At 52.0% G+C, this 14,631-nt stretch overlaps 3 protein-coding genes across 3 annotated transcripts; 1 reads left to right on the top strand and 2 right to left on the bottom strand.

The window, feature by feature from the left end:
* Positions 1-4,105: 4,105 nt before the first annotated feature.
* MFIFM68171_02516 (uncharacterized protein) lies at positions 4,106-4,825 on the bottom strand (the record flags this gene model as incomplete). The annotated part of the gene is made up of 1 exon (XM_071057938.1): positions 4,106-4,825. The coding sequence occupies one exon, from the start codon at positions 4,823-4,825 to the stop codon at positions 4,106-4,108; it is 720 nt and encodes a 239-aa protein (XP_070914039.1).
* Positions 4,826-8,525: 3,700 nt separating this feature from the next.
* MFIFM68171_02515 (uncharacterized protein) lies at positions 8,526-8,818 on the top strand (the record flags this gene model as incomplete). The annotated part of the gene is made up of 2 exons (XM_071057937.1): positions 8,526-8,686; positions 8,752-8,818. 2 exons carry the CDS (start codon positions 8,526-8,528, stop codon positions 8,816-8,818), a joined length of 228 nt encoding a protein of 75 aa, XP_070914038.1.
* Positions 8,819-9,728: 910 nt separating this feature from the next.
* MFIFM68171_02514 (Dynamin N-terminal domain-containing protein) lies at positions 9,729-13,630 on the bottom strand (the record flags this gene model as incomplete). Its single annotated transcript, XM_071057936.1, has 12 exons — positions 9,729-10,048; positions 10,106-10,197; positions 10,258-10,579; positions 10,641-10,650; positions 10,713-10,771; positions 10,831-10,912; positions 11,042-11,411; positions 11,482-11,624; positions 11,676-11,890; positions 11,962-12,490; positions 12,557-12,609; positions 12,682-13,630. 12 exons carry the CDS (start codon positions 13,628-13,630, stop codon positions 9,729-9,731), a joined length of 3,144 nt encoding a protein of 1,047 aa, XP_070914037.1.
* Between the last annotated feature and the right edge of the window lie 1,001 nt (positions 13,631-14,631).

Here is a 14,631-nt window from a genome sequence, read left to right as displayed (position 1 = left end):
GCAATAGACCCTATCTTTAAATGTGCCGCCTTGTGAAATGCCCAGTTTAAATACAAACCAGCCTCGCCCAGTTTTTCGGCATCGTATCAGTTACTCATAGGACAGGCCGTAGCAACGTGCACCGGCGTCAGTTATTAGACAATTCTTCGTATAGGAATAGTTACTTGCATTACCTCGTATGCGGTCGGCTCTGGAAGCTAAACTTGGACCCGTGTTGCCTCTACAGAATCCCTGTCCTTGACAAGCACATACCTCCATTGGACCCTTTTAGAAGCTGTCAGGGCGAACGATTCGTCACAGGAAAGCCTGACTCATCCCCGAAATTTCCGGAAGACATCACAGCCCCCACTATGTAACCTAACTTTGCTGCAGGGATCGTGTTCACTGTTTGACCGACTGCAAGTCCGAAGCTATATGACGTACGTATTTACAATACGAAAGGTAACAATGGATAGGTGGTAGTGACAATGACATCGTCCCAAAAGGGGATGGTGGGTTTGTTGGAAATGAGCGTCGGTGTCGCAAATCAGCCAAGCACTCTGTTCAGCTGGGAGCACCTGCTACAGGCGTCAGATCACGTAACGCACGTCCAAGATTGGCCCTCCTGAGCTCCCTGTTCGGGCGCGATATCTACAGTATAACAATCACATATACCAATTGAATGAGGCTTACAGACCGGATTTGTGGATGTCTAATGAGCCCAATTAGTTGATTGCGAGCCACAGACTGTAGTTCTAGCATAGATAGTCGCCCGTTGAGGGAGCTTGGAAGCTTCCTCAGTGAGCAATGATTTACAGTCCGGACACCAACTGTTAAGAGGCTTGTACGGCACCTGTTATGAACCCTTTGGCTTTACCAAATCATTATCCAGCGTTGCGATACAGTACAATATCTCCATAGAACCTTTCAGGGTGGTTAGGCCGGACGATTCGTTGCAGGAAATCTCCGACATCTCGGTGCAGTCAATTTTACAGCTGACTTGTGGTTGTACAAAGCTGGTTGCTTCGCACTGCGTAAGCTACAACCAACTATGGCACTGGCCCGTGCGGAGAACATCCCAATCCTGAAAAGTGGGACACTAATTGTGTGTGTGTGTGTGTGTTACGATCGTCCGCCATTAGGTTTCTAATATGGCGGACTTTGCTTGTGCCTTTGCAAGTGGTCCAAATCAGGCCTTCTAAAATCCCCTTGCCGTTACTATCCATTCACTCAGTCATCTTTACGGAAGTCGCTAACGATCCGAGCGAAGTTGAATAAGATGGACTTCACAACGACCGAGAGAGATGTCTCGACTTACACCAACGTTGTTTGTTGGCGAGGAGAAATTGATGCGGCAAAAGCGGCTGTCAGCCTTACGGCGAATGCCGCCGGTTGCGCTATGAGAAAAGGGGGATGTCATGGTTATGAATTTTACCCGGCATGCCCGGTGGCAACTCAGCCGCTGCGCCTTGCAAATACCGTATTTGTGCCCCTCCCAGGAATCCGCTCGTATCTAGACGTTTTCCGTCGTCTCAAAAATTTGCCAAGACGTACTAAACTATGGTGAAGAGCCGCAAATGCGTTGATTTGCTAGGAATTAAATTTTGCAACGCGTTGGTAGAATCAGTGGTCACAAGGCGATGTTAGGATCACACCGCGGTATAGTTAGGAAATGGAGTTGGGAAACGGTATAGTAAGAAACCGAGCGGCACGAGATCTATCGTTTAATCATTAGAAACAGTTTCCAAAACGTGACCCAAGCTCTGCTAAGTTAGCAACTTGGAAAAAAATATCTAACGACCAGGTTCAGATCCATGTTTTGGCCTTCCCCGCAACAACGATAACTTCTCGTCTTTGTTGTAGTTTAAAGGGTGCAGTTGCTTGTCCTCATAGCTACCAGTTCTGGACCCTTTTGAGAAGACAGAGAAATTTTATGGACAAAAAGTGGCGTGAGTACAGGACTTCCTTGCCCTGCAGCTCCAGCAGCCGCACACACAATATGTACGACCAACAGAGCGCCAAAAGCGCGAGGCCTGGCCGGGAAGCCCAACTTGAAGGTTGTTGGGTGTCGGAACGCAATGGCCTGGAGGATGGGTGACATTTGATCGGCTCAGGGAAGGCCAGCCAAAGACGTTTGTGCAAGCCATTGAGGAATTGGAAACCCAAACCCTCGGCACCTTCTCGCGGCTCAGGTTCCGGTACGTGCCACAAGGGCTGCCCAACCAGCCCATTTCGTCTGGGGAAACGAGACGGCAGGGCGGGGACGTCCTTGAGCATGATGGACGGGTCATCAGACCCCGGTGGGAAGCCATGGCGAGGAAGCGGCTCGGCTGCCTGCAAGAACTGGGACCACGTCGCTCGGCCGGCACGGAAGACGCGGTGAATGTCGGCAGATGTGGGGATAAGGGGGTTGTTCTCAGCGCCAATGAGTCTGGCCGAGGGACTAGATGAGGTGGATGAGCTCGCCGACACATCGCCGCAGTCTTCGAACTCGGCGTAAGGTTCGCTTTTACTCTTGGAAGGCTTTCTGTTAGTCAGCCTTGATGACATGCTCCCCCGTGCAGATCCAATGGAGAACGCGATCACTTTGCGTGTCCATAGGAATGATGGAAAATCAAGAAGCATTCGTCATGGAGCAGTCGGTTGCAACCTCCAACAGCTCAGGGCCACGAATTTGTTTTGCTGCATGAACGCGTTGTCTGGCAGATTTGTTTTGGCGCGCTGGTTGGCTGGGAAGGAAATGGGTTGCACTGTAATTATGGGACAGAGTACTGTGGAATAAAATCCGGAAACGTGATTCGTCCAAGCGAAGAAACGCTTTACTTTCAAACATCAATTGTTAATCTACAAAAAAAGAAATTGATACTATATGAAACACATGCTGAAGTTTGTTTTTGGAAGCTCTATCTAATTAATGAGTATGGAGATGGTATGAGATCACAGTCATGGCCGTCAAATGTTTGGTGCTCCACCGTGATAAACTAAGTGACAATTTATATTCAGCCCTAGTGGAGCCTCTGCAGGGTCAGGACAACGAGGTCTTATCCCAGGCGGCACGGAGGACCGAGAAGAAGCCACGAAGGCGGCGATGAATGCCATATTAGAAGGTAAATTCTCGGGCCGCATGTTGTCGGGGTTCTTGCCGTAGCCAAGGTGGACGCAGGCCGAAGTAGTGGTGGTCGAGGCGGCGAAGCCGAGCTGTGAAGCATGATGCGTCAGCTTGGCGCTCTAGTTGCAGATGTGAGACGGGCGGCCCTACACATGACGCGATGAGTAAGTAATCGTGCCATCATATATTACAACCACAGCATAACCCACAGCTAGAGTTGTAAAGTCAGGGAGACAAGTGCCAGAGTGGTGAACAACCAGAGGAGATGACGCTGAGATGCGGCCTGTGATCTTCAAGGGGCAACCCGTCATCTAAGGACCGAGCGGCTGGCAGCCGTGGTTTCCTGTTCAAGTTCCTTTTCAGTTTCCACCTCATCTGCTGCCAGGGTCGTCAGCGTGGAGCCGCGCCTGCCACGACCTATCCCGAGGTTGGTGTTAACGCCGGCCGTTGGCGGAGTCATTGCGCACGAAAGTCTAGTCGCACCGAGGGTAAGTCCCATGCCTCTCGACAGGATGAGAATGACAGCGTGTACTAAACATGGCCTTGTGTACTGAAAATAGCCTGTATAATCGGTACCAACGCATTATGAACAATGAGGATCGAGTCGGAATCCCTCCGAGCTGAGAATCTGTGACCGGTGTACGGCCAGTATCGTCTTGGAGGGCGTTAATTTAAGTACCCAACATCTACGGCATATTGGACAGAATACTTCAAGCCTAACGTTAACGATAACTGCTCTACAAAGACAGAAATCGCACCTCGTCTAAGACTGTACTTGGGGCAACTTGAAAAACGTTGGACGCTCAGCTATGACCTTTGGCACCGCCTCCTAGCTTCAATAGCAGTTCATGGAGTGAATTCGTTTCACTATCGCAGCAGCGGTGTCGTCGTGATCTTTGCAAAAAGCATCCCTGAACCGATAAAAAGAAAAAAAAAAAATTTACAATACCCATAGATTTTGCCCAACAGCCCACCGTCCGATGTTTAATGAGCCTGCCCAGCCTAAATCGCCGTCCCTCACAACGTATAACTCCCATGAACCTGCCCCTTGGCAGCAAAAGCCCCCTCCCCTGCCATGGTCCACCCATCTCCCCAGATCCTCCTACATTCGGGGTACTTCAGCTCAGCAACAACATTGACCATGCCCAACGGCGTCTCCATATCCAAAAACACCCGCTGACAATGCAGCGTATGCGCGTAGCTATCCAAGTGACTATCGATGTATCCCCTCAGCGCGTACGCCCGATGCATCTGCCGCCACATGAAGGTGCAGTGCGTGACATGGTACCGCCAATCCACGTATAGCGTCCGCTGGCCCTGCAGGGCGGTAGCGAGGTCCACCACGCCGTCGGTGCGGTTCGGCCGCACGTAAAACTGCCACGCGTCGTGGCGGATGAACTCCTCCATCAGCTCGTCGTCGTAGCACTCGGGCGTCTGCCATGCGAAGCTGAGTATGTCGAACCGGCACCCCCGGGACCTCGCGTCTGCTGGCGACGAACCGCACGTTGTGTGCCGATGGACCGCGGCTGGGGGCCATTGGTGGTGGTGCTGGTGGTGGTGGTGATGATGGGGCGTGGAGGGGTGCTGCAGGCGCCAGGTGTAGAGGACGCCCCAGAGGACTAGGCAAGTTGCGACGACAGGGAGAAGACAAAGCGCTGCGAAGTAGGCTCGGTGAATTGGTTTGGTTTGATTCCGAGGCCGAGGCCACTCGTCGTGCGTAGGTTTGAGAGGGTGCATGGTGTTGACGGCCTTGGTTTGGGAAGGGAACGTCAGTGTAAGTGAGGGCAACGCAGCAAGCAAGGTCAGTGGCTGAGAAATGGTAGCAAATCCGCCAGGATCTGTGAGGATGGATCTACGCGGGGAGCAGAAGAGTCCCTCGGTAAAACTTCCCCTTGGCGTCAAATCAGTATCTCCAACTTCTGTTATCTCCCGGCGTTGGTCCTTTCCTCTCAGCCTTCCTGTTTGATCATAGCAACTGGCGCTTGAAAGGATTCGCAATGTCGACTCCGAACGGGATCCGATCGGGTACGGGTTCTGAACTTCTGTGATTCAGCCGGCAAATACCCATGTTGGTTGGATTCGGGCTCTGTGCGTCTGACCACACCACGGTTTGCTGATAGGAACCAACGGACTTGAGGAGTTAGCCAATAGAATGACAAGGGAGCCGAAGGCATACAGTCTGTTTTGTGAGAGTAATGAAGGATTCATAAACCCCAGAGTCTAGGCCTCGTCATATCAAGCGCCTACGTGCCGGCGTTTATGGTTAGCGATGTTGAAATCGGGCCGATGGTTCCACAGCTAAGCCAACATGTTAGAACCGTTGGTGATAGAGCATGCTCGGTGTGCTTCCCCGACGATCCCCAAACACAGTTAATTCTTGGTCTCATCCTGAGCACATGGCCTTCACACGGTGTGTATGCGAGGGACTTTGCAACCTAATCCTCAGCCACCCTCATAGCCCCGGTGCTCTTGTTTGGCGAGATCAAGGTCCTTCGTCATCGGGGTTCCCTTCTTCCTCCCACCTCCCCCGCGCTCGAACCCGGAGGTAGCGGGAGTGGGGAGGGAGTGGGGAGACGCCCATTGACAAAGAAGCGGTTACTGCTGGCCGGGCTCTAGGCTTTCGGAGGTAAGGCTGGTCGTGGGCATGATATGCAGATGGCGCCCCTCCATTACATTAGTGCCAACAAAAGGGACGTTGTTGGCTGACAAGCTCGATATGACTCATAACTTACGGTCCTACAATCAACCAGACCCGCTACTCTGTATCCCAACAACACCAACCAGAGGCAGGCAGCGACCTGCAGCCGCCGTCAGCTTCACGTGAGCATGGCTCGACGCGGAAATGCGGCGTTCTTCGGAACACTGGGACGTAGTGCAAATTTGGCCCCCGATTACCCCAATGTGTACCTCGTCATCCTACTCGGGGCCCGGTACATGTCACAGCAGCCGGCTGACGTTCGTAAGTGGTGTTCCACCGTATTCGGGTCCCGTAGCCGATCCAACCCACTCGGCGGTTCCGAGGTCGCACCGGGATTTGAAGCCAGATCTAGAGCTGGACTTACGTGGTCAACTGTTGGCTGAGAATTAGCCATTAGCCTGGAAAAGCAATTCCTGGGGTGTCAGTGATTCAGTGGTAAATAATAGATTTGCACCTGGCTTGGTGAGCCCAATTTTGAATTGTTATCATTTTGGACTGACACCGGCGCCACTCTGTACTCTACCTAGGTACTTAGGTAGGCTTCTTAACTCGAACAAATGCAATATCCGCCGCCGGTACTGTTTCACTTCCAGTTCCGTGGCAATTCATAACGCACCATTCACCGGCATGAGCATTGCATCCAGCCGCCCAAATGTCGGATGACTGAGCAATCTGTCCTGCAGAAGAAATGAGCGGTCAAGCGTCCATTTGTACAGCCACTCCCAGTTCACACACTTCCTCTCGGCTGGCGAATCTGGCTTTGGCGCTGGCATTTTTGGGTCCCAGTGGAACGTCCTCATGGAGGTGTCGCCGTTGCAAAGAACCGACTCAAGGAGACTCCAGACGCAATGTTCTATCATTGTGGGTCAGCCGCAGTAATTGATCTCGCAATTCTTGCTTCCACAGATAGATAGTAGGCGCGTGACTCACTGTAATGACCAACAGCGGCCATATCTTTTGCTTGTTCCTCCCACGTCTTGTTTGCATAGTATTCTGGGTAGAGGAACCACCGGAATCTCATCTGAAATGAAAAGCATTGGATCAGTAAATAGGAAAAGTGACTAGAACTACTGTGGAACTCACCAGACAGTGGAGTTCGTGATACACGGTCAGCGTAACATAGTAGTCAGGGTTATCAGAGCCATCCGCGACACGAACAGAAGTCCGGTTGTTCATGGTAGCCTCGTAGCGTTCTGCCGGAACCCGAGTGTTGAATGCTGTGTAGTCGGTGTTATTCTTACTGTCCACCGATATGTCGGCAGCTTCAAACACATACGCTTGATCAATTCAAACCATGCCTCGTCAACTTCAGGACTCGGTTCGCCGTAGACGAGATGACGGATCCAAGAATCACCCTCTTGACCGGTCTCTGTGATGACGTACTCCATTTCATCTGGGTGAGGAACTTGGCGACAGTTAATTTGGTAACTTCTTTGGTGAGATAACAGTGTTTTCCGGACTTACAACTGGAGGCTGGGGCCGGAAGCTGAGGGTGATAGGATCCCAGGACAACCAGCTTCGTAACCCAGCAGATACCGAGAGAGTAGATTATAAGCGCTGTGGTTATCAATAGTGATCCGCGCAGTGATGGGTTCCACCGTTCTCTTTTGGGGACGGTCTCCTCCCTCAGCAGGGAACTTGCAGCATCCTCGTCGCTTTCTCTGGGGCTGCGTTTGGGCAGAGGGGAGTACTTGAACGGCATTTTTGCCAATCTCTTAGAGATGAAAGACAGCTTAGCAAAATATCGCTGCTTCACGGTCCAAGTGGGAGATGGAGAGATATTGGACTTGAGTCAAAAGTTTGGAGGGGGTCCAACTTAGCAGCGTCGGTGACTGGAGCAACGGAAAAGCCCGGACAGCAAGCCCGGGACGGTGCGGTTTGTTTGCTGACAAGGAATAAATCCTGAAGGCAGTTTGGATCAATAAGTGATCAGTCATTCGCCGTGCTATAACTCGATGTTGGTGATGGTGTGCGGCGTAGCAACGCACCACCAGCTCTCCGTTCACCCGTCACCTTGAGCCTCAGCCTTGGCGTGATTCTGTGGTGGGACGACATTCATGTTTCTGTGACCATGAGACCAGCATTCTGGGTCCACTAACCGCATGCAGAGCGATAATACAGTAGGCGAACTAAAGAATTAATATATGTCTATTTAGGGTATAGTATCACTTAAGACAAGGCCCGGACACTCCGCCTCTGAACTATGGCGCCAACTACCCTCGCGTGCGCGATAATCATCTGGATTTGGAAGGTGAGAAGTAGCTTCGATATTGGTTCAACCATATATTGACGTGGCTTGGCTCATTGCTGTGACAGACCGGCCTAGATGGTGATAGGAGATGCTGAGGCACTGTGCGAGCGTACGTTGCGGACCATTGTCGCCCACATTACCCTGAACCATACTCTAACCAACATTCCCGGGTCAAATGTCCGGATCACCGAGTTGGTGGGGCAAATAGGGGGTCTGTTGGGCCGTCTAGCATCGGTTATGTGATGGATGGCACAGGGTGCATGGTTTAGGACTAGCGGGCTGCCGAGCACACACAAGGTCCTTCAATTTCTGTACCCTTTGCTTCTGATCCTCAGCCCCCCGAGCTACCGTCTAGCTATAAATATGCTGAAGGTGTCGCAATGGGTTCATGGAGCCAGTCCCTCTCCATCACGTCCTTCTTCAACTAAGTTTCAACGAAATACCAAGCATTTAAGACTCACTTACAACCGTCTTCCTCGCTTACCACCATGCTCTTCAAACTGTCCGTTATTGCCGCCCTCGTGGCTGCTGCCTCAGTGGTGCTGGCTCTGCCGTCTCCCAACGTGGTCGACCTCTCGGTCCGAGACGAGGATGCCGGCGTTGAGTACAAACGTTCGCCGGTTGAGACGTTCGTCTGCCGGCGTGACAAGTATGAGCAATACCATCCATTCCATATAAAACTTCCACACACTTGCAACTAACTCCGTCCAACAGCCAGTCTCTGAGCTGCCTCCGGAAGAAGAGTGATGGTGCGGACCAGTCGGAGACCGCCAACGTTTAGAGTCCCTGCCCCGATAGCGTATGAGCTCGTCCGTGGCATTCATGATGAAATCCATTACTAATCCGTAACAAGTGTGCAAGCTAAGCCAAGGCGGTTTTCCAACGGGCGGCGGTGATCTGTTGATGCGATCTTTTGGGGGAGCCCGAAGTTGAATCTCCGAGCTCGGAGATGGAAGAGCAATGAGACAGTGATATGTATCCACTCGTTCACTGGAATACTGCTCTATTGGTATTTCCAAAGTCTGAATTTGAGTCTGTGTCAGTCCTGAGTGGTTTTGCGACGGGAATATGAATAAGCTTTGCTCCTACGCCGAGAGGTACGCAGTGAACTGGTTGTAAACTCGTGAATTGGGTATGGCGGTGCTAGATCTGCCTGTCGGCCAGTGCTGTTAACGAACTAACCTAACCCCTTTTGTACCCATATATGCGGCTAACACGAGACCCAAACTCATGTTTATTCTTATACGAGACAAGCCTGTCTGTAGCATTGCGAGTAGCTAGTGTCTGACAAGAAAGTCAATGATATTCAGATGACAATAAGATAAAAGGAAGAAAAGGACGGTAACTACTTCGTAGGGTCTCATCAATTTCCCGACCCAACTGTTTATCCTCCCTACCAATATGGGGGATCCAGCTATCATTCGTTAATATCTGCTATGATGCAGGAAATCCTAACTTATTAAAACTTGGCGCTTCAGAAGTATCGACAGCTTCACTGAAACCGGGTCATCATGAGTAAGGGAAACGGAACGACGTAAAGTCAGAGCTAGAGAGGGGGGAGGGGGGGAATCATATAATACATTGACGCTATGCTATGGGCAAAGGTTGTGATGTCTAAAATGCCCTCGAAAAAATTGTCGGGAACTCGTAATGGCCTTTGCCAATCAGGGATGATTGAATCTTGTGCCTGCTCACTCACCCGCTGCACTGCGTACTTCCTCAGCCCGAGCCTTCAGCTTCTTCACCGTTCCCAAAATGTCCTGTAGCTTTTCACCGTCGGACCCAGGCCCAATGTTGTCCTGCTGCCTTTCCGTTCGCGAAGCAAAGAGGAAATTGATGTCCCTCTTCACATCATGGGTGATCTGCGCGAAGAGCATCCCTAATGCTTCTTTCGTCTTCAAAAGAAGCGCATCCATGCGTTGTTGCAGAGCAATGGCAGAACCCGGAAATAGCGCCTCATCAGTGATACGGCCTTCGACAATGTCCCTTTGTCTCTTCTTCTTATCGGTCCCTAGCAGTCATGTGTCAAATTCGGTATGGTTTGTTGGAGGAATCGACTAACACATACCAAATTGTGTACTGGCTGCTCTGTAGGTGGGAATCATTGAATCCAGGATATAGGAACTGTGGCTTGGCTCGCAGATGTAGCGACGGAGAAGCCTGCGTATAGAATAAGAATGAGACCCAATTCGACGGTGGACTTCACTTTGCCGCACTTACGTCACATTACGGGCGAAGTCTTCCTGAGCCCGAGTCAGCTTGTATCTGCAGTCTTGGATCCTGGGGTCGATCCCAGCGATCAGCTGCGTGCCCCACGCACTAGGCGTAGTTGTGGTCGAGATGGCGGTCTTGAGCCCGTTGAACTGCTCCTCGACCGCAGCAAGTAGTTCGTTGAAGACTGCGTCGACCTCCTCCTCGACAATGTCCCACTGAAAATCAAGTTCCGTACGCATTTTCCACACGATCTGGGCGTTCCAGTCGACGTTTACCCGCTTCTGAGTGCTGTGATGGCCATTGTTGCGGCACCACGCGTCATATTGTGCTAGTCCCGAGAGTTAGCGTCCAACGTTCAGAAATATCGAGGTATTTTAATCAACTCATACTCCAGTGCCACTGCCACATTGTTAGCACTGGCCATAGTAGTAAAGGGACGTTTAGGCTTGTGAGTCGCTTACATCACGCCACTGTCTGGCTTCCGCTTTCGCCGCCGCTTCCCAGTTCCCGTGGCGATTGTCTTGCCGGTGGTTAAGCGAATGGCTACTATCTAAGTAATTGCAAAGTTCCAGGACGTACCTATGATACCGAGAATTTGTTCCGCAAAACATGAGCGGAAGCTGTCTATCAGAGTATTCAGTTCCATCGACAGGATTTTCGCCTATACGGATTCAGGGTCAGCTCATTTCGACACAGAAAACAGCAAAACCGGAAAGCTAGAAGTCCGTGGACGAAAGGCCAAGCGTATTGAACAACAACCAAGAGGAATAAACCTAGAGAGCCCACTTACCATGCCATCGACGACCTGCAAAAGCTTTCTTCCGTCGCCCATGTCAAATGCATGCTTCCCTCGAATCCTCCGCAGCCGCCCATCAATCCACAACCCTACAGAATTGACCAAACTGAACAACTTAGCCTGTAAGAAGTGCCTCGCCTCGCGCAGCTGCGCGTCGGCTGTGATACTGTAACAAAACTGCCTTAAAGCCGGGATGCCGCTGGCTCGGACAAGCTCAGCATCACCCTTCCGGCTGTACTTGGCATAGTGCTTGTTTGAGACGCAGAACACATCCAAACGTCCTGCCGGTACTTTGGCAGCATAGGCTCTCTGCAGGCCCGACGTAACGTGGGCATTCCGGGCGTTGATGAGTAGGAGGTCGCGCCTGAGGGGGTTAGGTAAGTGACATTTGGGCGGATTGGAAGTAGTAGGAAGTGGGAAGAGGGGTCGAGTACCTCTGCTTCAGTGCTTTCTTTAGGATCCTGTTGCCCGTAGCTTTGGCATCCGCGATCTGGGCCTCGAGATCTTCGATATGTGAGGCCGGGATTGGCTTGCCTGCGCCGCAGAATTCTCGCGCTGCCGCCTCTGTATCGATATCCTTCAACGAGTCAGCAATGTTCGATGTTCCAAAGCGCGCGATGGGACACACTTCCGTCTTGGTGCACACCACAGCAATCTTCAGGCTCTTGGCCGCTGATTCCTCCCACTCTAGCGGTACGTGGCGTGAGAGAACTGCGAAGAGTGACGACCTCAACGACTGGTCTGTGATGGCTCGGGAAATCTTGGCGACGATAAAGATATGATTGCATTTCAACAGATAATCATGTGTGGCGCGCACCCTAGCGAGGTTTGTATCCTGTAGACCTGACCACTAGGTTAGCCTCGAGCCAACAATCTCCAGCGACCCTATGAAGTTAGTACTAGTAGGCCCTTACCGGGTAGATCTGCGAGGATGACACCTGTCTTGAGGACCTGCGCGTTCAAGTAGATCCGGATAAGCTTTGTGAACGGCCAGTACTTGTCCTGCATAAAGATCGCTGTCTTCTCGGCGCATTCTTCTGCGCTGTTAGCGGTTGACTGCCACAGTCCGTTAATGCCCCCACCAGGCCACTCCAGCTCGTGTGACCACTGGATCAACTGCGCCGTGATCCTCTCTAGGGCTCCCTCCGACATGTCTTGGAGCATTCGCTCTCCGAACCCGAGTTTGTGCTTAAAGGCGGCTTCTAAAGCAGACCAGGCTTGCCCCGACTCTCGCTGGTAACGGGCATAGTCCTCGGCTGAGGTTCCTTCACCCTCAACTCCTGGAAGGTACAGCTGCCGGTAGCTCCACAGTAACTCTTTGATGACTTCCTCGATCGCCGCTGCGGACAAGTGTTCGACCTCGATTGCAATGAGCGCTGAATGATCAGGCCTCTTTTGCCTGTACTCGGTAACGACGGAAGTGCACGCCGAGCCGATGTCTCCCTGAAGCAGACAGTCAGAAAGAGTGTGAGAGCTACTATACGTGCAAAACACAAAGCTACTACGCACGGTCTTTGCAATGCCAGGGAGGTGCAAGAGGGAGTTGATCAGACTGCTCTTACCTGCCGAAGATGTCAGCGTTCATTCAGGTGAAACCTCGCTAAAGCACATTCTGAAGTTAAAAAGCGGCTTACCTTCCCCCGAATCTCCCAAGACAGCAATGGTCTTCGTATCCGAACCCTGAAAAGCACACAGCTCCTGCGCATCATCCAAGAGCTTCTTCAAATCACCTTCACTCCCCACAAGACTTCCCAATCGCCTCACCTCGGCCGAGGTCGCTCTTGCAATCCCAAGTCCTGCTTGGAGAGTTGACTGGAACTCAGTCGTGAAGAACCGATGTGTTGGGGCTTTCTCATCGCGGACGTCATACGCCGTGACGTGGTCGTCAGTCTCTGACAGGATGGAAACGTCGGAAGTACGGTTTCGCGGGAGTGCGCCACGGACTGTGGCCGAGGCCTCCGTCGTCAGATCGCTTGGTGCAGGGGACGGGAGTGATAGTTGCGGAACTGCTATGCCCGAAGACTGGGGTGAGCCATGGCCCGTGCGGTTGGTAACAGCCCCGGGTGTGGAAGGTTGGGGGGACGGTTGACGGGAAGGCAGCGGTGTCGCGTTATGGAGAGAGCGAAATGTAAACTCCACGGGCTGCGGTTGTCCAAACACATAGACAGCGGGCGGGCTGCTCCCCGTCTCGGATCCGTTTCGAGAACGGACGGAGCGGGGAACTATACTCTGTAGTCCTTCATTTGTCTGGGCTGAGAGAAGCTTTGGACCAGGGCGTGCAGACGAAGCCGGCGAAGTAGACGAAGAGCGTGGTTCTGTCGCTGGAAGCACGTCCCGAAGCTCGCCCACGTCAAAAGTAGGCGATGAGGGGTCATCTGAGCGGTTATCTGGGCTGGGTAATCTTGCTTGAGGCGTTCTTCGCTCGATCGTGCCCGGGGGTGATAGGTGCTGGCCCAGGTCGGCTGAAGATCCCCGTCGTGCGCTTGCGTCAATCCAGCCGTCAGCGAATGTGAAGGAGTGGCTGTCATTCCCGGATTCGCCGAAGCGAAACGTTGGTGTGTGTGGCCTGGAGGCCCCAGACATCTCGAAGGACAAAATGTGAGATATCCGTAAGAGTATTTCGCAGCGGATGGATAGGGCTGGAGAGCTGATACAAGTGATGTGAGTTTGTGCATGAACCGTCGACTGTCGTTTTGCAGGGGCATCTTGTTCTCTTTAAGCGATTTCCAGCTCTCCTACACCGGCTACAGACCCGACATGCCGGCACCTCTAACACACTTGAGACTCCGGATGCCATCTCATGCAGTGCCTGGTGACCGGTGCGGCTATGTTCATGATGTGATTGGCCGAGCCCCCTAGGCTCTGCAGGCGCAGCATGCTCCGCATGCGGTTGGTTCTCCCACATCACCTTCATACCACCCTCAGCGGGTTGCGCCGCTCGGTCCGGAAATATACATCGCATGAACAAAGATTCCTGATGTTGCGTAATTGGTTCCTTGGTTGTAAAGTGTGGGCGCCCGAGCGTACCATTGATACCGTTACATGGTAGTAAAATGGTGTAGACACACACATCTACACCACATACCAGCAGTCAAACTAGAGGGGAATGCAACGACGGCCGGCGGAAAAGGTGTGGAATTCGGTGTCCCATTAAGGATAAGTGGCCCAGACGGCCGTATATATACAACAAAATAAAACGGGTTCCCCGCGAGATCTAGCCCCTAAAGCATCATTGCAGTAACTGGCTCCCTCTGATCAAAGGGCCCAAGAACCCTGGAGACTGCTCTCCCCAGCTCATTACACATCAAACATCTATATGCCATTAGATCTGGCCTCCAAAGCAACCTTCGATATATTTTATGTAGCACGGAGGCTTCTAGTGAACTAACAATTACTGTTTAAAATGTTTTTTTTGTTTTGTTTATAGAGCTCTGTGACATGGGTGGCTAAGAAGGTTCGCAATAAATGCAGAGTAATTTCGAAGGCAAACACCAACGTAGGTCTGTATACAACGCCCGGACTACAGCAGTCTCTACTAGCCACACCACCACCCCTTCCCACCATTCGCAACAGCTAGAAGATTG

This window comes from Madurella fahalii (assembly GCF_045866475.1).
Source record: "Madurella fahalii IFM 68171 DNA, scaffold_1, whole genome shotgun sequence".
NCBI lineage: Eukaryota > Fungi > Ascomycota > Sordariomycetes > Sordariales > Madurella > Madurella fahalii.
This window is presented reverse-complemented; position numbering and strand designations above follow the sequence as displayed.